This window comes from Anopheles merus, unplaced genomic scaffold (assembly GCF_017562075.2).
Source record: "Anopheles merus strain MAF unplaced genomic scaffold, AmerM5.1 LNR4000161, whole genome shotgun sequence".
Lineage (NCBI taxonomy): Eukaryota > Metazoa > Arthropoda > Insecta > Diptera > Culicidae > Anopheles > Anopheles merus.
The window spans coordinates 5,377-33,302 of NW_024427741.1; the positions used below are offsets into that span (position 1 = coordinate 5,377).

Genomic DNA, 27,926 nt, shown 5'->3' on the forward strand with positions numbered 1-27,926 from the left:
CGTTTAATTGCAGCATGCTTTGTTTAGTTGATGTGCAATATTCTAGATGCATTTTCGTTCTTTTTTACAACGTTGGTAAAATTAAATTGATCTCCATAGCAATCAGAGCTCCAAGGAATTGGAGTACAGGTGCGTTATGCTACAATCCCTCATATGTCGATTTTTGATGTATTGATGTAAATTTGATAATGAAATTCGTAATGTAAATTCATTTCTTTATTAAATAAATTTTACCCAAATAAATCTACTTTTTCTGTTTTTTAATTACTATCTTCTTAATCTAACCTATTAAAACTATACAAACAGTTTGGGTTTGTTTTGTTATGTGTTACATTTATAGTCGTTTCGACATTCTTTCTTCAACTAAACCTTATCGATTCGAAATACCTCATTCTGGTCTGTAGTTATGTTGAATAAACATCATTTCTTTTAATTTTTGTGATGTTATGCGGCTGCGCTTTTCCGTTAAAATTTGGCCCGCTTTTGAAAAAATACGTTCACATGGAACTGAAGAGGCTGGAATTGATAAATATTGTTTCACAAACTTATGCAAGGTAGGATATACTTCACCACGAGTGTGCCACCAATGTAGAGGATCGTCTTTGATTTTAATTTTTTTATCCGATAAATATCTATCAAGTTCAGAAACGGCAGATATTCTTGGATTAAAATTGTTAACGGGTGTTTGCTCTTGGAATTTGAACACTTCCCAAACATCATCATTTTCAAATGTTTCTTGTTGTGAACCTTCATCTGAGCCATTTGCTTCTGATTGCAAAGGAATTAATTTGCTAACTAAATTATCGTAGCAAGATTCATATCGAGCAACGTCTCCTAAAAACCTTCTTTTTTGAATCGTGGATCTAGGATTATAGCGCTATTGATAATTTCTGAATCAAACATACATTCAAACTTTTGCTTAATACCTCGTACTATTTCTTTGCATAGTTTAGAAACTTCCTTACACATGCTTTCGTTTTCCATTTTTTCTGAAATTTTTTTTTTTAGCAACGATCTTATAAGAACACCCATTGTTGAAAGCGTGACTATTTTTTCACCTATAATTTCAATAGTGACTGCATTAACAAGTTCGAGAACACTTGTCGCTTGTTCGATTACGGTCCAATCACGTTGTTGCAAATGCAACTTCTTTCCTAATCGCATGGAATAAGACAGGCACGTTTTATAAAACTTTTGTTTAACGAACTATAAAGAACGTGTCTTTATTCGCGGTAGCAGGAAAAAAGGACGAGAGCGCATCTCTCGCCTCTATTTATAATATTATAATTCGCGATGGCCGCCGTCGTCTTTGATCGTTCCCTTTCGTGCGCCTCGTGGTTGACTTCTTAAACGTCAATTAGAGTCGACATTAGCCCATGCAGCAGACAGCGCTAAAGGGCCATTACACGTTTGTAATATTCTCCCCATCAGTGAAAACCGCTAGTTATCACTTTAAAACCCGTATCGCTGTTTAGTGCCCCAGGGTTCCTATCCCTCACAATCCTTAGTAGCATCAGAAACCTCGGCACTTTCTTTGTCTTCCATGGGCTTCACGTCCAGCACTGCGAGTTTTGTAGCTGGTCGCTCTAAAATTCCGTTTGCTGTTTGCACCGTGGCTCGTCTGACCTGTCCATCTCCAGATCGCACTACTGCTAGCACGCGCCCCTTTGGCCAGGTATTGCGGGGCAGGTTCGCGTCCACGATGATCACGACATCTCCTTCTTTGATGGGTCGTACCGACTGGAACCATTTCGAGCGGCGGGTGAGTGTGGGCAGGTAATCCGCGACCCACCTCTTCCAGAAGATGTCAGCGTTCCGCTGCGTTGTTCTCCACGTTACTGCTACCGCCGCCGGTGAATCATCAAACGGGACAGGGCGCTTGGTACCGTCGGAGCTGCCTAATAGAAGGTGATTAGGCGTTATAGGCATGTCCATCTCATCGTTTAGTGGTACATATGTTAGCGGCCGCGAGTTTACAATCAGCTCCACTTCGGCTAAGGTAGACTGCAGCACTTCATCCGATGGGAGTCGTGGCAGGTTGAACTTGCACAAGATTTGCTTCACACTTCGTACCAGGCGCTCCCAGCATCCACCAAAGTGGGGTGCTGCAGGGGGGTTAAACGTCCATCTAAAAGTTGAAGTAGAGAACTCACGCATTAATTCATCTTCGTTTACCTCTGATACTGCCTCCTTCAGCTCCCTAGACGCTCCGATGAAGTTTGTCCCACGGTCGCTTATGATTTCTCTCGGAGGCCCGCGCCGCGCCACGAAGCGACGTATGGCCAAGATGCACGATGTCGTATTGAGAGAATGCGCCAGTTCCAAGTGGATTGCCCTGGTTGTGAGGCACGTAAAGATAACTCCCCATCGTTTTTCTGTTCTACGTCCCACGACCACTAACATCGGTCCGAAGTAATCCAGCCCAGTATAAGTAAATGCACGTTGTCCAACCGCCGTTCGGCATCTCGGTATACTACCCATCATCGGTGGTTTCGGTGCTGCATTCGCATTTTTACAGTACTGACAAGAATGCCGTATTCGGTTATACTCGGCCAAGACTCGTGGTATGTAGTACCTCGCTCGAAGCTCGTTAACAGCGGTACGATGGTTGCAGTGGCGATATTTCACGTGATATGCCAGAAGGATCAGCTCGGTAACGTGATGTCGGCGCGGCAGGATCACCAGCTTCCTCAACGATTCACTAGCTATTGAACAGGTATCTAGACGTCCCCGCATCCTTATTAAGCCACAATCGTCCAGCTCCGGCGACAATTTGTAAAGGGCGCTGCTTTTCTGTAGTGCTATGTTAACTTCTCTTCCTTCCCTTGCTTGCTGCTTCAGCAACTTTACTTCTTCTGGGAACGCTTCCAGCTGAACTTGAGCAAATATAACGCGTTCAGATGCCAAGAGCTCCTCCTGTGTCAGCGGTCCTCGGGTTACTGGCGTTTCGGCCAGCCTATGTCGAGCATTGTTAACGAACCGGACCACGTAGCCTATCGATCTTTCAAGCCTCGTCCATCTGGAAAATCTAGCAAACGTGATTAGTGAATCAGTCACGGAATGATGGAGTACGTTACGGCGTAGTTCCTCCGGTGTATCGCTAGAGATATGGTTCTCGACGGGCCATTCGTCCTCGGGACTCCATAAAAAACTGGGCCCTCGAAACCATCTGCTCGACGGATTCATATCAGGGATCCTCTGCCACTTGGTTCCTTCGTCTGCGACGTTTGCCTTAGTAGAAAGCCACCTCCACTCCTTTACCTCTGTCGACTCTAGGAGCTCGCTAACCCGGAACGCGACAAACGGACTATATCTGCGATGATCAGATTTCAGCCAGCTCATTACATTTCTAGAATCTGTCCAGAAAATCCTCCGCGTGATCTTCATTCGATGATATGTTGCAATGCTCGTCGCTAGTCGAACCCCAATCACTGCTGCTTGTAGCTCTAGTCGCGGTATCGACAAGAACTTCAACGGGCTCACGCGCGTTTTCGACCCTATTAGCGAGCATTCAATTGTGTTGTCCTCTTCAAAACGAAAGTATGCTACTGCTACCATCCCGTTTTCACTGGCATCGCAGAAGATGTGCAACTGTACATTTCGCACCGCGGCGGAAGTTTTTACACGGTAGCAACGTGGAATCCGGACGGACTGAAGTGATGGTAAAGCGCTAATCCATTTAAGCCATTTCTCCGCACAGTCCTGATCGATCTGTTGGTCCCAGCTGTAGCCTGCACGCCAGATTTCCTGAAGCAAAATCTTCATGAACATTAGAAAATTTCCAACAAGACCCAATGGATCGTATACAAGCATCAATGTGCGCAGTACTTCCCGCTTCGTTGGCATTCGCGTACCACATAGAAGACCTTTATCGTGTTTTAAATTCAGGCGAAAAATAAAGGAATCCGTTGTAGTTTCCCACCACATTCCTAATACTTTTTCCGCCGACGAGTCGATGACCACACCCCTACCATCCTCCTGGCTGACTCCCCATCGTAGCCGCTCCAACACTTCATTAGAATTTGACACCCAGTTGCGTATTTCAAATCCTCCTTCCGCATGGATGTGCCGCACTGTCTCAGCAAGCTGCGCCGCTTCTTCGCTCGTTTCTGCGCTGGCGAGCATATCGTCCACATAGTGCTCGTATTTGATACAATAGACGGCACGCGGGAACTGTTCAGCAAACCTTTCGGCGTTATTATTCTTGACGAAGTGAGCTGTACCTGGTGAGCACGTTGCACCAAACGTCATAACAGTCACGGCGTACGTCGTTGGTTCAGCATTATGTGTCTCTTTTTCATCCCAGAAGATCAGCTGGCTGCGTTGATCTTCCTTCTTCATGTTGATTTGGAAAAACATTTCGCGGATGTCACCAGCCACAGCTACGCGAAACTCTCGAAATTTATGAAGAACGCTCATTAGTTCTGCTAGTTGATCCGGTCCTGAGAGAAGAAACGTGTTAAGGCTCACCCCATGTACCTTTGCGGCCGCGTCGAAAACCATACGAAGCTTTCCCGGCTTGTTTTGATTTATTACCGGAAATATAGGCAGATACCAATCGCGTGATTTTCGTACAACCAACTCTTCCTTTTCTACGCGTCGAATGTATCCCTTCCTCTCGTAATCTCTCATTTTTTCTATGATAGCTTCGGCTAATGCAGGATCCTTTCGCATTTTCTTCCTTAAACATTCGTTGCGCCGTAATGCCATGTCTTTATTACAAGGTAATCGAACATCATCGTATTTCCATAATAACCCGGTTTCAAACCTACCGGACTTCAGGTGAGTCTCCCTTGTCAGTATCTGAATGGCCCTGGTATCATCTGTGGACATTAGCGTTTGAGATTGGTTGGAAATCCCTAATGACTCGAGGGCGAAGTGCCTTTTTACAGCATCAGTAAGGGCTTCGTTGCCAGTTTCTTCACATTCGCATATGTGGAAGCAGTGTGTATCACTATTAGTGGATGAAGAGGCAATCGGACATCGACCATAAATCGTCCAACCGAGTCGAGTTTTTAATGCGATCGGTTCATTATTTTTCCCTTCCTTGGTCTTTATCGGTTTTCCTAGGTTACTGTTATCGGTTCCGATGAGTATTCGTGGTACCTGATTATAATACGTACTAAAAGGCACCCCACGGAGGTGCTTATATCTTTCCATGAGCTGCTTAGAAGAAACCGATTGCACGGGCAAAGATAAATTGTGCATGGTGTGAGCCCCTGATATTTCATGAATGGATGCTCCGTCATGTATCCCTGAGATGCGAAGTGAAACCTTTAGCGAACCCGCTTCGTTTCTAGTTGTGTTTCCAGTCCATTTTAGGCAAATGGGACTGGGAGTTCCCTTTACTTGAAGCTCCTCTACCAGGGAATGATCAACAAACGTAGAGGACGATCCATTATCAATGAATGCAACGGTACGAATGGTTTTATTCGAGCCGTAGAGGACCACTGGTACATATTGAAATAGGATGCCGTCGCTTGAACCACAGTGGGTAAAACAATGCTCCTGGGATACCACCGCTTGCCGGGCAGTTTCAGCTTTTTCGTGCAGCAAAGGATGATGCATTCCGTCACACCCATCTCTCCCACACTCAGACTTCACATAACAGCCATTGTTATGGAACTTCAAACACTTCCGGCACAACTCTTGTCTCCTCACAAATGCTCGCCTATCAGTAGGAGTCAAATCAAGGAATCTAAAACACTCGCCTAGACTTCTACAAGTACCGCGACACATTAGACATGAACGTTGAAGGGGTGCTTCGTTAATAGAAGTAGTTTCATGAACATTTAAATACGCCCGGGCCCTTCTAGGTGGTTGTGATCGATCGGTATTCCCACGGTTATTTTGGTCGGTATTAGTGTTGGGACTCACCTCTAGCTTTGCGCCCGCTCCTATCTCCGCAATCCACTTACCGAAATCCATAAGCGTTACCTCAGGTAGGCGCAGTTTGTACCGCCCCCATTCCAAGCGCGTCGTTGGGGGAAGCTTCGCCGATAGTTCCTTTAGAAGCGCGACGTTGCATTGATAGTCGCGTAGCCCGGAGATTCGAATCGCAGCGCACATTTTCCGTACAGCTGACCCAAACGCAGCCATCGTTTCCAGTTTTTCAATTTTGGGAGCAGGCATCGTCCTCACTTTCTCGATCAAGGTGTCTACGACCAGTTCTGGCCTTCCGAATTCCGCTTCCAGGACACTTAGCGTCTCGTTCAAGCTGTTAGGAAGTAGCAGCAGATCCTCAACAGCCTCCAAAGCAGATCCACGAAGTGCCTTTTGCAGGCGCAGAAGGTTCTCCTCCTCGGTGTAGCCACAAGCGGCAGATGAACGTTTAAAATGCGCATAAAATATTGGCCATTCTGAAATTGCACCGCTAAAGGAGGGCAGTTCACTTCCGATTGCATGCCGTGCATTCCCATGGCTTTGATTAAGCTCCGTGCTTCCGAGGCCGGCGTATGGCGAAGATGACACGTGGTTTGTACCACCATTTTGTACATTTGTCGAGTCCAAATTGTACTGCCTAACATGATGGCTTTCACGACCTTTCGTAAAGGAATTATCCACCGCGCAACGCCACGCCGCATACTCTTGCTCTTCAGCCGCTCGTTGATCACAGATCCATGTCGGATCATAATGTGGGGGAAAGCTAGCACGGCTTCCCGTGGGTGTTAACGGGTGATGACTCAGACGATGGTGCCCAGCGCTGCCGCCATCGCGTTGCACTCCGGTAGCCATACCGATACGGTCCGTGTCGGTAAGCCACGCTACAGTTTTCTCCACTTGACCCGACGAGGCTACCTGACCAAATTGCCGCAAAATTTCCAGTTCACGTTCCTCGAATTCAATCTCCTTACGAGCCTTCTCCGCTTCGAACTCAAGCCGATCAAGCTCAAGTCTTCTCCTACGTACCACATGCTCACGAGCTGCTAACGCATCCGGGGTCGCCGATACTCTCACCTTTCCTGGCGTTGCGTCCTTCGCCTCGGTGCTTCGCACAATCGAGCTCGTCGACGGCGCCGCTTGTGGCTCGTGCTGCTGAACGACCATCCCAGACGTTGCGTCCTTCGCCCCGCCACTCCGTGCGCTCGATCTCATCGTGGGTCCAGCTTGCTGCTCGTGTTCAGCGACCTGTTCGCAGGAGGCTTCTGTTTCAGGGCTGTTGCTTAACATTTTCACTTATCACTTCTAAATTCGCGTCACTTCTCGCACCGATTTACGTTACGCTCCGGATGAATACGCGTTTTACTAGCGAACTTGCGGTTCACTCCCGAGACTTACACAACGATACACACCGGCGACCTAATAGAATGATTTTCACGAGTGATGGTTTGATAGTTTTGTTAAGGACAACCAGAGTTCGAACGCGGTAGCAGTTCACCTAACACACAGTATTACACGTTCTTTATAGAATGTTGCAAATGCAACTTCTTTCCTAATCGCATGGAATAAGACAGGCACGTTTTATAAAACTTTTGTTTAACGAACTATAAAGAACGTGTCTTTATTCGCGGTAGCAGGAAAAAAGGACGAGAGCGCATCTCTCGCCTCTATTTATAATATTATAATTCGCGATGGCCGCCGTCGTCTTTGATCGTTCCCTTTCGTGCGCCTCGTGGTTGACTTCTTAAACGTCAATTAGAGTCGACATTAGCCCATGCAGCAGACAGCGCTAAAGGGCCATTACACGTTTGTAATACACGTTCTTCTAATTTTGATTTAATGTTAATTGACGCCACACAGGAAACTAACGGAATTCTGTTATTTTTTAATCTTTTCAACATTTCGTAAGTTGAATTCCAGCGAATTGGACAATCTTGTTTTAATTTCTGTTGGGCATAGTTTAATTTGGTTTGCATTTCAAACAATTTATAAGTTGCTTTAGCACTCCTTTTAAAAAACATCACAACACGCTTCGCTTCTTCAACTGTGTTTGTAATAGACGCTTTTATTGCGTTTTTTACCACCAAATTTAACGTATGAGCACTGCATGGCAAATGTGGTAAATTCAAACTATCGGCAGTAGCTACCATGTTGGCCGCGTTGTCAGTCACCAAAATGAATATTTTTTTTTCTATATCAAATCTTTGGATAATCGATCGGATCCAACTGGCTAAATTTGGTGCTGTGTGACTTTCCGATACCTCTCCGCATTCTAATAAATATGAACAAGACAAGCTATCTTTAGTAATATAGTGTGCTGTCAATGCACAATAACTTGTGTTGCTTATGCTTGTCCAGGCATCAGCCGTTAACGCAATTGTTTCGGCATCTATTAGATTTTTTTTAACATTGTTAACTGTCTCAGCATAAAGTCTAGGTAAAGCAGCGTTCGAAATAGTCTTTCTACACGGCATCTGATAATTAGGGTTCAGAGCTTCAACAAATTGTTTGAAATGATAATCTTCAACTATCGAAAACGGATAGTACTCTTTACAAATCATTAGGAGTAAAAGAGAATCTAGCTTTTCTTTGCTTTTGGAGCATAGAGGCTTAATTGACCGAAAGTAGTTGCTTACAGTATTAGAAGTGCTAATCGGTTGTGGTGTTTCTTCTGTGATCGGTTCTTCTGCAGATGATGTGCACGGTTGTTGTGTTCTATGTTGTGGAACAGTTGGGTGTTTGCGATCTATGTGTCGTTTAAGATTTGAAGTTGATCCATTGTTCCAGCTTATGACGCATTGACAATAGCGGCACTTTGCTCCTCAGTCGCATTTTGAGAAGTGTTGCCATATATCACTCGTTGGTGCCATTATATGAGGTAACGATGAATTCCTGGAATTAGGATGTATTGTTCAACACTCTTTAATATTGGTAACCTTTCCTAAACACGAACAAACATGCAAACACGAGGCAATGAAAACTTACCTAACAATCGATGAGGAAATAAAATGCTTTTCTTTGTAGCTTTGCTTGATCACTTTATTGGTTTTATATGGTTAAAATGTAGTCCTTTCTTTTCACAAACTGCTAGCTGCTATTCACACCACGATGTCTTGCCAATTCTGGTAATACGAAACAATGCGCCAGTGAGACGACACAGGTTCTGTCAAGATGAAAATTTACAGTGAACTTTCTACATACTTGTGTGTGGTCAAAAACTGTTTAATGAAATGCACTATCGGTTGAGGGTTATAAATTGGTTGTTTTTTCTTTAGAGAAATCTTGACAAACTGATTTTTTTACTAACTGTCCTGAGCAAACATTTTAGGTTTTAAAATTAAAACTATATTGATGTCAAATTTGGGAATGCAATGTGTTCCTCGCCAAATTTGACCACAGATGACATAGCAAAAGTTCACTATGGCCTTTTACCCAAGCGAAATTTTTCGGGGATAATGAACACAAACTCATGCCATCTCTTTCTATTCATCAGCCCTACTCTCTCACACGCATCGATGAACTTTTACACATCTCTTTGTTCATTGTACTATATTTGAAGGGTTTAAAAGTGATAGATAACAATTCATGTTCATGAACTAGTTATGGTCAAATGTTAATGGTGTAATGTTTGTACCATGGTCGACCTGAGTTCAATTCCATTTTTTTTTTTTTTTTTTTATGATTTAAAGTTTTATTTAATTTTTAAAACATCCAGCTCCAATAACTTCAAACCCATTTACTCATTGTTAGAAATGCGTGTTTAATAGTTAATCTGTTATTTTTATTGTTTTATTTATTTCTTTTAATTCTTTTAGTATCAGTACCCCTTCATACAAACAAACCAGTAAATAGCACGATAATGAATAATAATATGGTGGCGCAACTGGCAAAGTGATTCGAAGTAGAACTAGCGATGTGGTTGGTAGCATCAAGGATGAAGCATGATCATGAGTGGAGGGAGTGAATCCGAATGTTCATTTCTATTTTTAGCTCTTTTTTGCATGGGTTCATCTTTCACGTGTGTTCACTATCCCCGAAAATGATCTGTATTTCGTTGGTCTTTTCGGGGATAATTCGTTAACGAATTATCCCCGAAAAGACCAGCGAAAACCAGCGTGGTCGGGAGCTTGGGTACCAGATTGCAACTGCCAGGCTACCAGGCTGGCAGTGCTGCCAGTTTGTCGCAAAGCTGGCAAAGTTATTGTTTGGCTTGAATCGGCGCAATTGAAGCGCAACCGTGTGGTGAAATATAAAATCAACATTTACTACACTTAAATTTATAGTAGGTACATCAAAACGCTTTCATACTTTCTTCAATCCACGCATTATTTTTTATTTTACAAAACGACTTTTTATTTTGTACCAAATGTATTTCATTTAACGGTTGCAAGAATTAACGTTATTGTCCATTCTGTCGAGCTAAATAAAATCCTACAATTCCTACAACAATCCTACAACAATCCTAATCCTACAATCACGATTTTCTCAGCTTTGCGACAAACTGGCAGCACTGCCAGCCTGGTAGCCTCCCAAGCTCCCGACCACGCTGGTTTTCGCTGGTCTTTTCGGGGATAATTCGTTAACGAATTATCCCCGAAAAGACCAACGAAATACAGATCATTTTCGGGGATAGTGAACACACGTGAAAGATGAACCCATGCAAAAAAGAGCTAAAAATAGAAATGAACATTCGGATTCACTCCCTCCACTCATGATCATGCTTCATCCTTGATGCTACCAACCACATCGCTAGTTCTACTTCGAATCACTTTGCCAGTTGCGCCACCATATTATTATTCATTATCGTGCTATTTACTGGTTTGTTTGTATGAAGGGGTACTGATACTAAAAGAATTAAAAGAAATAAATAAAACAATAAAAATAACAGATTAACTATTAAACACGCATTTCTAACAATGAGTAAATGGGTTTGAAGTTATTGGAGCTGGATGTTTTAAAAATTAAATAAAACTTTAAATCATAAAAAAAAAACAAAAAAAATGGAATTGAACTCAGGTCGACCATGGTACAAACATTACACCATTAACATTTGACCATAACTAGTTCATGAACATGAATTGTTATCTATCACTTTTAAACCCTTCAAATATAGTACAATGAACAAAGAGATGTGTAAAAGTTCATCGATGCGTGTGAGAGAGTAGGGCTGATGAATAGAAAGAGATGGCATGAGTTTGTGTTCATTATCCCCGAAAAATTTCGCTTGGGTAAAAGGCCATAGTGAACTTTTGCTATGTCATCTGTGGTCAAATTTGGCGAGGAACACATTGCATTCCCAAATTTGACATCAATATAGTTTTAATTTTAAAACCTAAAATGTTTGCTCAGGACAGTTAGTAAAAAAATCAGTTTGTCAAGATTTCTCTAAAGAAAAAACAACCAATTTATAACCCTCAACCGATAGTGCATTTCATTAAACAGTTTTTGACCACACACAAGTATGTAGAAAGTTCACTGTAAATTTTCATCTTGACAGAACCTGTGTCGTCTCACTGGCGCATTGTTTCGTATTACCAGAATTGGCAAGACATCGTGGTGTGAATAGCAGCTAGCAGTTTGTGAAAAGAAAGGACTACATTTTAACCATATAAAACCAATAAAGTGATCAAGCTACAAAGAAAAGCATTTTATTTCCTCATCGATTGTTAGGTAAGTTTTCATTGCCTCGTGTTTGCATGTTTGTTCGTGTTTAGGAAAGGTTACCAATATTAAAGAGTGTTGAACAATACATCCTAATTCCAGGAATTCATCGTTACCTCATATAATGGCACCAACGAGTGATATATGGCAACACTTCTCAAAATGCGACTGAGGAGCAAAGTGCCGCTATTGTCAATGCGTCATAAGCTGGAACAATGGATCAACTTCAAATCTTAAACGACACATAGATCGCAAACACCCAACTGTTCCACAACATAGAACACAACAACCGTGCACATCATCTGCAGAAGAACCGATCACAGAAGAAACACCACAACCGATTAGCACTTCTAATACTGTAAGCAACTACTTTCGGTCAATTAAGCCTCTATGCTCCAAAAGCAAAGAAAAGCTAGATTCTCTTTTACTCCTAATGATTTGTAAAGAGTACTATCCGTTTTCGATAGTTGAAGATTATCATTTCAAACAATTTGTTGAAGCTCTGAACCCTAATTATCAGATGCCGTGTAGAAAGACTATTTCGAACGCTGCTTTACCTAGACTTTATGCTGAGACAGTTAACAATGTTAAAAAAAATCTAATAGATGCCGAAACAATTGCGTTAACGGCTGATGCCTGGACAAGCATAAGCAACACAAGTTATTGTGCATTGACAGCACACTATATTACTAAAGATAGCTTGTCTTGTTCATATTTATTAGAATGCGGAGAGGTATCGGAAAGTCACACAGCACCAAATTTAGCCAGTTGGATCCGATCGATTATCCAAAGATTTGATATAGAAAAAAAAAATATTCATTTTGGTGACTGACAACGCGGCCAACATGGTAGCTACTGCCGATAGTTTGAATTTACCACATTTGCCATGCAGTGCTCATACGTTAAATTTGGTGGTAAAAAACGCAATAAAAGCGTCTATTACAAACACAGTTGAAGAAGCGAAGCGTGTTGTGATGTTTTTTAAAAGGAGTGCTAAAGCAACTTATAAATTGTTTGAAATGCAAACCAAATTAAACTATGCCCAACAGAAATTAAAACAAGATTGTCCAATTCGCTGGAATTCAACTTACGAAATGTTGAAAAGATTAAAAAATAACAGAATTCCGTTAGTTTCCTGTGTGGCGTCAATTAACATTAAATCTAAATTAGAAGAACGTGTATTACAAACGTGTAATGGCCCTTTAGCGCTGTCTGCTGCATGGGCTAATGTCGACTCTAATTGACGTTTAAGAAGTCAACCACGAGGCGCACGAAAGGGAACGATCAAAGACGACGGCGGCCATCGCGAATTATAATATTATAAATAGAGGCGAGAGATGCGCTCTCGTCCTTTTTTCCTGCTACCGCGAATAAAGACACGTTCTTTATAGTTCGTTAAACAAAAGTTTTATAAAACGTGCCTGTCTTATTCCATGCGATTAGGAAAGAAGTTGCATTTGCAACATTCTATAAAGAACGTGTAATACTGTGTGTTAGGTGAACTGCTACCGCGTTCGAACTCTGGTTGTCCTTAACAAAACTATCAAACCATCACTCGTGAAAATCATTCTATTAGGTCGCCGGTGTGTATCGTTGTGTAAGTCTCGGGAGTGAACCGCAAGTTCGCTAGTAAAACGCGTATTCATCCGGAGCGTAACGTAAATCGGTGCGAGAAGTGACGCGAATTTAGAAGTGATAAGTGAAAATGTTAAGCAACAGCCCTGAAACAGAAGCCTCCTGCGAACAGGTCGCTGAACACGAGCAGCAAGCTGGACCCACGATGAGATCGAGCGCACGGAGTGGCGGGGCGAAGGACGCAACGTCTGGGATGGTCGTTCAGCAGCACGAGCCACAAGCGGCGCCGTCGACGAGCTCGATTGTGCGAAGCACCGAGGCGAAGGACGCAACGCCAGGAAAGGTGAGAGTATCGGCGACCCCGGATGCGTTAGCAGCTCGTGAGCATGTGGTACGTAGGAGAAGACTTGAGCTTGATCGGCTTGAGTTCGAAGCGGAGAAGGCTCGTAAGGAGATTGAATTCGAGGAACGTGAACTGGAAATTTTGCGGCAATTTGGTCAGGTAGCCTCGTCGGGTCAAGTGGAGAAAACTGTAGCGTGGCTTACCGACACGGACCGTATCGGTATGGCTACCGGAGTGCAACGCGATGGCGGCAGCGCTGGGCACCATCGTCTGAGTCATCACCCGTTAACACCCACGGGAAGCCGTGCTAGCTTTCCCCCACACTATGATCCGACATGGATCTGTGATCAACGAGCGGCTGAAGAGCAAGAGTATGCGGCGTGGCGTTGCGCGGTGGATAATTCCTTTACGAAAGGTCGTGAAAGCCATCATGTTAGGCAGTACAATTTGGACTCGACAAATGTACAAAATGGTGGTACAAACCACGTGTCATCTTCGCCATACGCCGGCCTCGGAAGCACGGAGCTTAATCAAAGCCATGGGAATGCACGGCATGCAATCGGAAGTGAACTGCCCTCCTTTAGCGGTGCAATTTCAGAATGGCCAATATTTTATGCGCATTTTAAACGTTCATCTGCCGCTTGTGGCTACACCGAGGAGGAGAACCTTCTGCGCCTGCAAAAGGCACTTCGTGGATCTGCTTTGGAGGCTGTTGAGGATCTGCTGCTACTTCCTAACAGCTTGAACGAGACGCTAAGTGTCCTGGAAGCGGAATTCGGAAGGCCAGAACTGGTCGTAGACACCTTGATCGAGAAAGTGAGGACGATGCCTGCTCCCAAAATTGAAAAACTGGAAACGATGGCTGCGTTTGGGTCAGCTGTACGGAAAATGTGCGCTGCGATTCGAATCTCCGGGCTACGCGACTATCAATGCAACGTCGCACTTCTAAAGGAACTATCGGCGAAGCTTCCCCCAACGACGCGCTTGGAATGGGGGCGGTACAAACTGCGCCTACCTGAGGTAACGCTTATGGATTTCGGTAAGTGGATTGCGGAGATAGGAGCGGGCGCAAAGCTAGAGGTGAGTCCCAACACTAATACCGACCAAAATAACCGTGGGAATACCGATCGATCACAACCACCTAGAAGGGCCCGGGCGTATTTAAATGTTCATGAAACTACTTCTATTAACGAAGCACCCCTTCAACGTTCATGTCTAATGTGTCGCGGTACTTGTAGAAGTCTAGGCGAGTGTTTTAGATTCCTTGATTTGACTCCTACTGATAGGCGAGCATTTGTGAGGAGACAAGAGTTGTGCCGGAAGTGTTTGAAGTTCCATAACAATGGCTGTTATGTGAAGTCTGAGTGTGGGAGAGATGGGTGTGACGGAATGCATCATCCTTTGCTGCACGAAAAAGCTGAAACTGCCCGGCAAGCGGTGGTATCCCAGGAGCATTGTTTTACCCACTGTGGTTCAAGCGACGGCATCCTATTTCAATATGTACCAGTGGTCCTCTACGGCTCGAATAAAACCATTCGTACCGTTGCATTCATTGATAATGGATCGTCCTCTACGTTTGTTGATCATTCCCTGGTAGAGGAGCTTCAAGTAAAGGGAACTCCCAGTCCCATTTGCCTAAAATGGACTGGAAACACAACTAGAAACGAAGCGGGTTCGCTAAAGGTTTCACTTCGCATCTCAGGGATACATGACGGAGCATCCATTCATGAAATATCAGGGGCTCACACCATGCACAATTTATCTTTGCCCGTGCAATCGGTTTCTTCTAAGCAGCTCATGGAAAGATATAAGCACCTCCGTGGGGTGCCTTTTAGTACGTATTATAATCAGGTACCACGAATACTCATCGGAACCGATAACAGTAACCTAGGAAAACCGATAAAGACCAAGGAAGGGAAAAATAATGAACCGATCGCATTAAAAACTCGACTCGGTTGGACGATTTATGGTCGATGTCCGATTGCCTCTTCATCCACTAATAGTGATACACACTGCTTCCACATATGCGAATGTGAAGAAACTGGCAACGAAGCCCTTACTGATGCTGTAAAAAGGCACTTCGCCCTCGAGTCATTAGGGATTTCCAACCAATCTCAAACGCTAATGTCCACAGATGATACCAGGGCCATTCAGATACTGACAAGGGAGACTCACCTGAAGTCCGGTAGGTTTGAAACCGGGTTATTATGGAAATACGATGATGTTCGATTACCTTGTAATAAAGACATGGCATTACGGCGCAACGAATGTTTAAGGAAGAAAATGCGAAAGGATCCTGCATTAGCCGAAGCTATCATAGAAAAAATGAGAGATTACGAGAGGAAGGGATACATTCGACGCGTAGAAAAGGAAGAGTTGGTTGTACGAAAATCACGCGATTGGTATCTGCCTATATTTCCGGTAATAAATCAAAACAAGCCGGGAAAGCTTCGTATGGTTTTCGACGCGGCCGCAAAGGTACATGGGGTGAGCCTTAACACGTTTCTTCTCTCAGGACCGGATCAACTAGCAGAACTAATGAGCGTTCTTCATAAATTTCGAGAGTTTCGCGTAGCTGTGGCTGGTGACATCCGCGAAATGTTTTTCCAAATCAACATGAAGAAGGAAGATCAACGCAGCCAGCTGATCTTCTGGGATGAAAAAGAGACACATAATGCTGAACCAACGACGTACGCCGTGACTGTTATGACGTTTGGTGCAACGTGCTCACCAGGTACAGCTCACTTCGTCAAGAATAATAACGCCGAAAGGTTTGCTGAACAGTTCCCGCGTGCCGTCTATTGTATCAAATACGAGCACTATGTGGACGATATGCTCGCCAGCGCAGAAACGAGCGAAGAAGCGGCGCAGCTTGCTGAGACAGTGCGGCACATCCATGCGGAAGGAGGATTTGAAATACGCAACTGGGTGTCAAATTCTAATGAAGTGTTGGAGCGGCTACGATGGGGAGTCAGCCAGGAGGATGGTAGGGGTGTGGTCATCGACTCGTCGGCGGAAAAAGTATTAGGAATGTGGTGGGAAACTACAACGGATTCCTTTATTTTTCGCCTGAATTTAAAACACGATAAAGGTCTTCTATGTGGTACGCCAACGAAGCGGGAAGTACTGCGCACATTGATGCTTGTATACGATCCATTGGGTCTTGTTGGAAATTTTCTAATGTTCATGAAGATTTTGCTTCAGGAAATCTGGCGTGCAGGCTACAGCTGGGACCAACAGATCGATCAGGACTGTGCGGAGAAATGGCTTAAATGGATTAGCGCTTTACCATCACTTCAGTCCGTCCGGATTCCACGTTGCTACCGTGTAAAAACTTCCGCCGCGGTGCGAAATGTACAGTTGCACATCTTCTGCGATGCCAGTGAAAACGGGATGGTAGCAGTAGCATACTTTCGTTTTGAAGAGGACAACACAATTGAATGCTCGCTAATAGGGTCGAAAACGCGCGTGAGCCCGTTGAAGTTCTTGTCGATACCGCGACTAGAGCTACAAGCAGCAGTGATTGGGGTTCGACTAGCGACGAGCATTGCAACATATCATCGAATGAAGATCACGCGGAGGATTTTCTGGACAGATTCTAGAAATGTAATGAGCTGGCTGAAATCTGATCATCGCAGATATAGTCCGTTTGTCGCGTTCCGGGTTAGCGAGCTCCTAGAGTCGACAGAGGTAAAGGAGTGGAGGTGGCTTTCTACTAAGGCAAACGTCGCAGACGAAGGAACCAAGTGGCAGAGGATCCCTGATATGAATCCGTCGAGCAGATGGTTTCGAGGGCCCAGTTTTTTATGGAGTCCCGAGGACGAATGGCCCGTCGAGAACCATATCTCTAGCGATACACCGGAGGAACTACGCCGTAACGTAATGTGTTTGATGACTGTTACGGTTGCCATGTGGTATGTTTTGGGATAGTCACGGTATATTCGATTTTGGGACGGTTGCTATGTAGTAACTTTGAACTCGCGTTGGTCAGGGTGGCCTTCGTCATCGTTTGCCGAATTAAGTAGAACTGAGGTGGATACTGTTTCGAAGCGGACGTTCGACACTTGATCGTCCAGGCGATCATAGAAACCTTTAGGAGGTTTCCCTTACTGGAAACGTTGGAGTTTAGAGGCCTTACCTTGGGCAGGGGGACATATCTAAACTCTTTAAATGAGAACTCGATAGATGTAGGATGGGCATAGTCCTATCCTGACAGTCCGAACGAATCTGACTTGCCACGGTCGGAATTGGTTTTATTTATACTCAAATTAAGTTGAGGGTTTCGCACATTTGGTTCCGGGTTTTATGTTGGAAAGTTATTGTTTTCACTCAGCTAGTTACGTTTGTCTTTTGTTGACAAGAACGATGGTTCTTGTCACTAAGTTCCTGTTTTGGGTTTAATGCATAAACTGTTCCTGCTTATGTTGTACGTTTCGGTTGGTTCTGTTAAGTGTGTCACAATTGTTTTTATATGAACGGTGTGGCCTGAGCTCTTCCGGGTGTGTATGGTATGATCTGATTTGCTGAGTGTTTTATAATGGATGTGTTACAATGGTGTGATTTGGCTTTCCAAAGTGTGTTACTATGTGTCTATGGCTGATAGTGTGTATTACAATATGTTCTGTATAGCAGATATGCTACACCTCCCCCCTTTAATAGAATAACGTAATGAATTACAATGATTGAAGTTATTCTCCTGTGTACTTAATTAGTCTGTTTTTGTGTACTGTAGAGGTTTTCTTTGTTGTATTGTTTTGTATTACGCAATTAGGCCCTTGGTCATTTACTACTGTGAAAGGTCCAATGTAGACTGGATCTAATTTTTTTCTGTTTTCATTTTCCAAATATACCTGATCTCCTATCTTTATAATAAGTGGTACTATATCTTTATTTAAGGTTTGCTGTCTTTTAATTTTTGCTTTTATCAAATTTTCTCTGGCAATTTCGTTTGATTTTTGGAGTTTATATTTCATTTCGAAATAATATTGGTCAATATTATAAACTGGTTCTATTTTTGTTTTGAATATATCTTGTGGTAAATTCGCCTTTCTTCCAAATACTAGTTCGTATGGTGTGTAGTTTGTGTCTGAGTGTTCTGTTGTATTGAAACAAATTCGTAAAATTTTGTCCAATCGTCCCAGTCATCATGATGTTCGTTTGTATAGCTTCTTAGGTATTCGTTTAGACATCTATGATTTCTCTCTAATGATCCTATTGTCTGTGGGTGGTAAGCTGTGCTAAAAGTTTGTTTGATTTTTAAAATTTCTGAGATTTTGTGTAATATTTCATTGTTATATTCTAGTCCTTGATCTGATTTTAATTCTATAAATGTTCCGAATGTAAGGATGAAGTTTTCTACCAATGCCTTGGCTATAGTGTTTGCTTCTTTGTTATGGATAGGTATTACTACGATATATTTCGTTAAGTCACATTGTATGGTTATTGCATACCTGTTGTTTTTGTTAGTTTTTGTTAGAGGTCCTACTGTGTCGATTGAAATTATGTTAAATGGTTTTGTCGGTGTTGTAGTTACAACTGTTTTTTCTTTAGTATGTCTAATCGTCTTATTAACTATGCATGCCTTACAATTTCGTACGTATTTCTTGATATCATCTTTCATATTTTTCCATTTGTATTTTTCCCTTATTTTCTGGTACAGTCTGTACTGGCCTATATGTCCTCCCGAAGGGGTCATATGATAATCTGAAATTATTCTCAGCCTTTCTTTTTCTGTTGTTATCCATCTAGTTGGAGTAAACAGGATTATTTCAAACTTGGTAATGGCTCTATTGGCGATTTCCTTAATAGTTTGTTGGGAATATTCTTTGAATAAGTGGTCTTCTTCTGACCATGCTAGCTTGTTTCTTCCATATTGTTTCGCGATTTTGCACATTCTTAGAAGAGCAAACTCTAATGCTTGACTTCCATTTACATCATTTCTCAAAAGAAATTTTCCTAGTGCTTTACTATATGAATGGTTGTATATAATGAATTCAACGTTGTTTTTAATTCTCTGCGTACCTATTTTTAGTACTTTTCTCACTTCTAAAGGTCTATCTGTTTTCCACATCGCGGGGTGATCAGTCCCTGTTGTTGCGATTGGTTCGTCTTTGTTTATATCAGTTTTCTCGTTATTTTTCTTAACCATGGCTCTTGTATTAACCATTAAAATCGTTTTGGATTTTGGTATTGATGCCTTTAGGTCATCCGAGTTAAGGATTATTCTTGATAGTGCGTCTGCCGCAACATTAGCTTTACCTGCTAAATATTCTATTTCAAAGTCAAATTCTTCTAAATCTAGCCTCATTCTAGTAAGCTTAGAAGTAGGATTTTTCATACCAAATAAGTAAGCTAGTGGTCTATGATCTGTTCTAACTATAAATTTTTGTCCATATACATAAGGTTTAAAATAATTAATTGCCCAATGTATAGCTGTAAGCTCTTTCTCGATAATTGGCTTATTCTTCTCTCCTGGTGTAAAACTTTTACTCGCAAACGCGACTGGTAAATCGTTTCCATCTGTTATTTGTGATAACACTGCACCACATGCCATATCCGATGCGTCTGTCGTAATTATGAATTGCTTTTTAAAATCTGGATATTGTAAAATTGTGGGTGAGAGTAAGCTTTGTTTCAAGGTATCGAAAGCTGCTTGACATTCTGAAGTCCATGCAAACTTAACATTTTTGTTAATCAAATTATTAATAGGTTTAGCTATCTTAGCAAAATTCTGTACAAATTTACGATAATAATTACAAAATGCGACAAAACGTCTTGCTTCATCAGCATTAGTAGGAATCGGGAAGTTTTTAATTGTGTCAAACTTCGCGTCGTCCGGATAAATTCCTTTATCTGTTATTTTATGACCTAAGTACGTTACTTCTGTTTTAAAGAAACAACATTTCTCTGCATTTAGTTTAAGGTTATACTTTCTTAGCCTATCAAAAACTTTACCTAAATTACTGATATGATGCCGTGCACTGCATCCAGTAACTATAATATCATCTATATATACAAATGCTAGCTCTGGTGTTAAACCAGCCATAGCGACAGCCATCATCCTTTGAAAGCTGTTTGGGCTAATGTTGAGTCCAAATGGCATTCTTGTAAACTGATAGTGACCTGTAGGCGTGGAAAAAGCTGTATATTTTCTGGATTTTTTTATCAAGCTTGATTTGATGAAACCCTGACATCAAATCCAATGTGCTGAAATATTTGGCTCTTCCTAACTGATCTAGTATCGTGTCTATGCGGGGTAAAGGGAATTTGTCTGGTAAAATTTTCTTGTTCAATTGCCGAAAATCCACTACTAAACGCCATTTCTTCTTGCCTTCAACTGATTTCTTTGGTACTAATAGTATCGGTGAATTATATGACGAAACAGAATGTTCAATAATGTTATTTTTCAACATCTTTTCTACCTGTGATTGCATTTCCTCTGTTTGTGAATGTATTTGTTTATAATTTGGTATATAAGAAGGAATATTATCTTTTAATGAAATTTCCTGGGTATAAAAATTGTTAGTAGAGACCGGTTCATCTTCTAAACAAAATATATCCGAGAATTTTGTGATAAGGTTTTCTAACTCTTCTCTTGCTATTTGTGGAATATTTTCTATATGGATTTTGTTATGAATTTTCTGAATTCGTTCCTTAGATGAGTCAAGCTTCTTCTGTAATTGCTCATACTCTCTTAATGGTTCAACTTCTGGTGTATAAGATTTTATGTTAAAAGAAACATCTTTATCCGTGGTATTAATGAATTTGATATACTGATTACGTTTTGAGACTATTGTGTTTCCGCAAAATACCCCTGGTTGGATTTCTTGTGATAAGATGATTGAATCTTCTGTCAAGTTTGGTATGGTTATTTTTCGAACTACTTCACTTCGTTTTGGTAAAATATAATTTCCATTTACATTGTCTTCTATTGGATGTGAAATCAATCCGTTATCAGATGAGAAGTATATCATCCAATTAACATAATCAACAATACATCTGTGCTTTATAAAGTCTTTTCCTAACAGTCCGTCAGAAAAAATGGATTCTACGTCTTCTATTATATGAAATTCGTGTATAATGGAATAATCGCCAAAGTGAATTGTTGTCATAGCAGTACCTAAAGTCTCTGATTCATGGTCACTAGAGCTTATCAAAGTTAATTTTTTAGATGTATTGATCTTGCAACCTGGTTTTAATTTACTAGCTTTAAGTACGGATACGGTTGCTCCTGTATCTATGATGAGTGTGCTATAGATTTCCTTTGTAATTTCTATTTTTACTTTAACAAAATTATCTGCATCAGTGTTTATGGTTAGTATAGGGTATTTTCTGATACTTGAGAGTGGCCTAAAAAATTATTCTGTTCTTCGGCTGTTACTGTGTTATGAATAGGCGCTCGATTATTTTGCCAATTGCTATTATTTCTATTTGATTGTACGTACTGGTTTCTGTTGGAATAATTTTGTCGATTTGCATGCTGATTTCTGTTGTTGTTAGTGTTATTGTTGTTATATCTGAAGTTATTATTATTTCTGTTGTTGTTCTGTTCATATCTTGCGGGTGGGAACCTGGGTGGGATTTGTGTCTGATATCTATTATTATTTGAGAATTTGTTGAATTTGTTCCTTCCTTGGTAGTTGTTTCCATACCCTCTATTGTTCCTGGTAGCGTTTGAATATAGGATCTTTGTCTGATCATTCTTTCCCTTTTTCGTTCTATCTTCTAGCTCCAACTTTACAGCTTGCTCTATTGCTTCATGCAAGGTTTCGAATTTACTTGATCTCATTATAATTTTGGTCTCGCCATCTTTAAGTCCATAACTCAATGCACTGATTCCTGATTTAGTTGCCTTCTTTCTAGCTACTTCTGGCGCTATCTCTTCTGCAATGTATGCCTCTTCTAGTTGTTGCGTTAATTTTTCAATAACGCTTCCAAAATCTTCTATCGTTCCAGTCTGTTTAGTATTGTCCATTTTTGATACTACGATCTCTGGTGTTACCTTTATGCTGCATCTGTCTTGTAGTTTGTTAACTATATCTTCTATTGAGTTAGGAGCTTCTCCTACAACAATTCGTGCTTTTCCTGTTAGACGTCCTAGTACCAGTTGTATTACTGTTTCTTTATTTTCTGGCTTTACTATTTTCTTTAATACATTTAAGTTTGACACCACACCTTTCAAATCCTTCTCATTACCATCATACTTTGATATGAGAGAAGTGGTGATTTTAATCAATTCCATAATGTCAGCCATTTTGTCAGGTTTCGTTTCTATTGTTATGTCAAATTGGTTCTCTGATAATGTTGTATTTAACGAATCTGGATGTCTTTCGAAATGTATTTTTATGCACTTATTTATTTCGTAGTATACGTATCTACTCTTCTTAACTAGCTTTGTTAATATTTCATCTTTAATAGACGATTCGTGCTTTCGTAGGAGTTCTTGTATTTCGTCGTATATTTCCTTAGTATTATCCCTTAATGTTGTTAACGCGCAAAGCCTATAACATCTGTTCAGCTGTTTCACCTGATCATAAATTTTATCTAATATTTCTATTTTCTCGAATAGTTTTTGCATATTTATGCAGCCTCATCAGTAAAATTTCATATTTACGTATGTAACCTTGTACCTTGTTTAAATACATAGCATGTATTTGTTATTGTTGCTGCTCATGGTGTAACGCTCGTTACCGGTGCTCGGTGTTTAATTGGTGCTTAATGTGAAGTTGTAGGGTGTCATCAGTCGTCGCTCGATGTCTTGTCGTCTTCCACGTTGGGAACGGTTGTTCCATTCAATCACACTAGTCACATCTCGTATACCGTAGTCTCGCCATTCATTCTATCACCTTTCAAATGAACATCACTTCTACATAGGTATTGCTTATGGTTTCACTGCACTGCTTCTCATTACTCATAACATCATTATTTCCGTTTACTTTAGTTTTGGGGTCGATGCGATGTTCCTCACTTCAAGGTAGCTCTAGTTTGCAAACTGATCGCTTAAGGGTTTATTCATAATGTTGTTGCATTTTTGCACGTTGAGGAAGGTTGTCAAAACACTTTTTTTTTTACATAATTGCTTTATATCACACTTTTTTCGCCCTTCAAACGGTTCATCACTTATATTTTCGATGAGTTGTCATTTTGTACACCACACTGTGTTTGCTTTTGGTCGCTCATTCATAGCGATTGTTTTTTTTTTATATGGGTCACTTGTGCCAGCTGCGTTGTTCAATACAAATTTGCACATTTGACACTTTTATCCGTCGTATACCGGTTATGGTCAAAAACGCACTTTTTTTTACACTATTTGATGCGTTAGCACGACACTGCTGTACGTTACCGTTGTACGTATCACAAATAATTTGTTTATACTTCTGCCCGCCGATTGCAGATTAAGGTCACGGTCGCCATGTAATGTGTTTGATGACTGTTACGGTTGCCATGTGGTATGTTTTGGGATAGTCACGGTATATTCGATTTTGGGACGGTTGCTATGTAGTAACTTTGAACTCGCGTTGGTCAGGGTGGCCTTCGTCATCGTTTGCCGAATTAAGTAGAACTGAGGTGGATACTGTTTCGAAGCGGACGTTCGACACTTGATCGTCCAGGCGATCATAGAAACCTTTAGGAGGTTTCCCTTACTGGAAACGTTGGAGTTTAGAGGCCTTACCTTGGGCAGGGGGACATATCTAAACTCTTTAAATGAGAACTCGATAGATGTAGGATGGGCATAGTCCTATCCTGACAGTCCGAACGAATCTGACTTGCCACGGTCGGAATTGGTTTTATTTATACTCAAATTAAGTTGAGGGTTTCGCACATTTGGTTCCGGGTTTTATGTTGGAAAGTTATTGTTTTCACTCAGCTAGTTACGTTTGTCTTTTGTTGACAAGAACGATGGTTCTTGTCACTAAGTTCCTGTTTTGGGTTTAATGCATAAACTGTTCCTGCTTATGTTGTACGTTTCGGTTGGTTCTGTTAAGTGTGTCACAATTGTTTTTATATGAACGGTGTGGCCTGAGCTCTTCCGGGTGTGTATGGTATGATCTGATTTGCTGAGTGTTTTATAATGGATGTGTTACAATGGTGTGATTTGGCTTTCCAAAGTGTGTTACTATGTGTCTATGGCTGATAGTGTGTATTACAATATGTTCTGTATAGCAGATATGCTACACATCATTCCGTGACTGATTCACTAATCACGTTTGCTAGATTTTCCAGATGGACGAGGCTTGAAAGATCGATAGGCTACGTGGTCCGGTTCGTTAACAATGCTCGACATAGGCTGGCCGAAACGCCAGTAACCCGAGGACCGCTGACACAGGAGGAGCTCTTGGCATCTGAACGCGTTATATTTGCTCAAGTTCAGCTGGAAGCGTTCCCAGAAGAAGTAAAGTTGCTGAAGCAGCAAGCAAGGGAAGGAAGAGAAGTTAACATAGCACTACAGAAAAGCAGCGCCCTTTACAAATTGTCGCCGGAGCTGGACGATTGTGGCTTAATAAGGATGCGGGGACGTCTAGATACCTGTTCAATAGCTAGTGAATCGTTGAGGAAGCTGGTGATCCTGCCGCGCCGACATCACGTTACCGAGCTGATCCTTCTGGCATATCACGTGAAATATCGCCACTGCAACCATCGTACCGCTGTTAACGAGCTTCGAGCGAGGTACTACATACCACGAGTCTTGGCCGAGTATAACCGAATACGGCATTCTTGTCAGTACTGTAAAAATGCGAATGCCGCACCGAAACCACCGATGATGGGTAGTATACCGAGATGCCGAACGGCGGTTGGACAACGTGCATTTACTTATACTGGGCTGGATTACTTCGGACCGATGTTAGTGGTCGTGGGACGTAGAACAGAAAAACGATGGGGAGTTATCTTTACGTGCCTCACAACCAGGGCAATCCACTTGGAACTGGCGCATTCTTTCAATACGACATCGTGCATCTTGGCCATACGTCGCTTCGTGGCGCGGCGCGGGCCTCCGAGAGAAATCATAAGCGACCGTGGGACAAACTTCATCGGAGCGTCTAGGGAGCTGAAGGAGGCAGTATCAGAGGTAAACGAAGATGAATTAATGCGTGAGTTCTCTACTTCAACTTTTAGATGGACGTTTAACCCCCCTGCAGCACCCCACTTTGGTGGATGCTGGGAGCGCCTGGTACGAAGTGTGAAGCAAATCTTGTGCAAGTTCAACCTGCCACGACTCCCATCGGATGAAGTGCTGCAGTCTACCTTAGCCGAAGTGGAGCTGATTGTAAACTCGCGGCCGCTAACATATGTACCACTAAACGATGAGATGGACATGCCTATAACGCCTAATCACCTTCTATTAGGCAGCTCCGACGGTACCAAGCGCCCTGTCCCGTTTGATGATTCACCGGCGGCGGTAGCAGTAACGTGGAGAACAACGCAGCGGAACGCTGACATCTTCTGGAAGAGGTGGGTCGCGGATTACCTGCCCACACTCACCCGCCGCTCGAAATGGTTCCAGTCGGTACGACCCATCAAAGAAGGAGATGTCGTGATCATCGTGGACGCGAACCTGCCCCGCAATACCTGGCCAAAGGGGCGCGTGCTAGCAGTAGTGCGATCTGGAGATGGACAGGTCAGACGAGCCACGGTGCAAACAGCAAACGGAATTTTAGAGCGACCAGCTACAAAACTCGCAGTGCTGGACGTGAAGCCCATGGAAGACAAAGAAAGTGCCGAGGTTTCTGATGCTACTAAGGATTGTGAGGGATAGGAACCCTGGGGCACTAAACAGCGATACGGGTTTTAAAGTGATAACTAGCGGTTTTCACTGATGGGGAGAATATTACAAACGTGTAATGGCCCTTTAGCGCTGTCTGCTGCATGGGCTAATGTCGACTCTAATTGACGTTTAAGAAGTCAACCACGAGGCGCACGAAAGGGAACGATCAAAGACGACGGCGGCCATCGCGAATTATAATATTATAAATAGAGGCGAGAGATGCGCTCTCGTCCTTTTTTCCTGCTACCGCGAATAAAGACACGTTCTTTATAGTTCGTTAAACAAAAGTTTTATAAAACGTGCCTGTCTTATTCCATGCGATTAGGAAAGAAGTTGCATTTGCAACAACGTGATTGGACCGTAATCGAACAAGCGACAAGTGTTCTCGAACTTGTTAATGCAGTCACTATTGAAATTATAGGTGAAAAAATAGTCACGCTTTCAACAATGGGTGTTCTTATAAGATCGTTGTTAAAAAAAATTTCAGAAAAAATGGAAAACGAAAGCATGTGTAAGGAAGTTTCTAAACTATGCAAAGAAATAGTACGAGGTATTAAGCAAAAGTTTGAATGTATGTTTGATTCAGAAATTATCAATAGCGCTATAATCCTAGATCCACGATTCAAAAAAGAAGGTTTTTAGGAGACGTTGCTCGATATGAATCTTGCTACGATAATTTAGTTAGCAAATTAATTCCTTTGCAATCAGAAGCAAATGGCTCAGATGAAGGTTCACAACAAGAAACATTTGAAAATGATGATGTTTGGGAAGTGTTCAAATTCCAAGAGCAAACACCCGTTAACAATTTTAATCCAAGAATATCTGCCGTTTCTGAACTTGATAGATATTTATCGGATAAAAAAATTAAAATCAAAGACGATCCTCTACATTGGTGGCACACTCGTGGTGAAGTATATCCTACCTTGCATAAGTTTGTGAAACAATATTTATCAATTCCAGCCTCTTCAGTTCCATGTGAACGTATTTTTTCAAAAGCGGGCCAAATTTTAACGGAAAAGCGCAGCCGCATAACATCACAAAAATTAAAAGAAATGATGTTTATTCAACATAACTACAGACCAGAATGAGGTATTTCGAATCGATAAGGTTTAGTTGAAGAAAGAATGTCGAAACGACTATAAATGTAACACATAACAAAACAAACCCAAACTGTTTGTATAGTTTTAATAGGTTAGATTAAGAAGATAGTAATTAAAAAACAGAAAAAGTAGATTTATTTGGGTAAAATTTATTTAATAAAGAAATGAATTTACATTACGAATTTCATTATCAAATTTACATCAATACATCAAAAATCGACATATGAGGGATTGTAGCATAACGCACCTGTACTCCAATTCCTTGGAGCTCTGATTGCTATGGAGATCAATTTAATTTTACCAACGTTGTAAAAAAGAACGAAAATGCATCTAGAATATTGCACATCAACTAAACAAAGCATGCTGCAATTAAACGATGAATGCTTTTTCATCTAGCTGTCAAAATGATCCCACGGTTTTTGCCCGAATTGATTGATTATTCGTCCTCTTTTTAATAAACCACAAAAGATCCAAATATACTTTAAAACGATCCATTCTCATGGAGATTCCGGAGCCGATTCCGATTCCGCAGCCGATTCCGCTTCCGAAGACGATTTTGCTTCCGGAGTTGATTCCGGAGCCAATTCTGAATCCGATTCCGGAG

General features: G+C 41.8%; 2 protein-coding genes across 2 annotated transcripts; one reads left to right on the top strand and one right to left on the bottom strand.

Annotated features, from left to right (window-relative positions):
* Window positions 1-333: 333 nt before the first annotated feature.
* LOC121601743 lies at window positions 334-8,619 on the bottom strand. The gene is made up of 2 exons (XM_041930550.1): window positions 8,517-8,619; window positions 334-3,028 (listed from the first exon to the last, which is right to left on the bottom strand). Exon 2 carries the CDS (start codon window positions 2,734-2,736, stop codon window positions 1,489-1,491), a length of 1,248 nt encoding a protein of 415 aa, XP_041786484.1. The 5' UTR covers window positions 2,737-3,028; window positions 8,517-8,619; the 3' UTR covers window positions 334-1,488.
* A 2,881-nt stretch (window positions 8,620-11,500) lies between these two features.
* Window positions 11,501-27,365, top strand: LOC121601742. Its single transcript, XM_041930549.1, has 3 exons — window positions 11,501-11,550; window positions 11,644-11,899; window positions 24,674-27,365. The coding sequence occupies exon 3, from the start codon at window positions 24,966-24,968 to the stop codon at window positions 26,211-26,213; it is 1,248 nt and encodes a 415-aa protein (XP_041786483.1). The 5' UTR covers window positions 11,501-11,550; window positions 11,644-11,899; window positions 24,674-24,965; the 3' UTR covers window positions 26,214-27,365.
* The last annotated feature ends 561 nt before the right edge of the window (window positions 27,366-27,926 follow it).

What these genes read in the sequence shown, in the direction of transcription:
- LOC121601743 (XM_041930550.1), bottom strand. Translation starts at nt 2,736, where the DNA reads ATGCGGGGACGTCTAGATACCTGTTCAATAGCTAGTGAATCGTTGAGG.
- LOC121601742 (XM_041930549.1), top strand. Translation starts at nt 24,966, where the DNA reads ATGCGGGGACGTCTAGATACCTGTTCAATAGCTAGTGAATCGTTGAGG.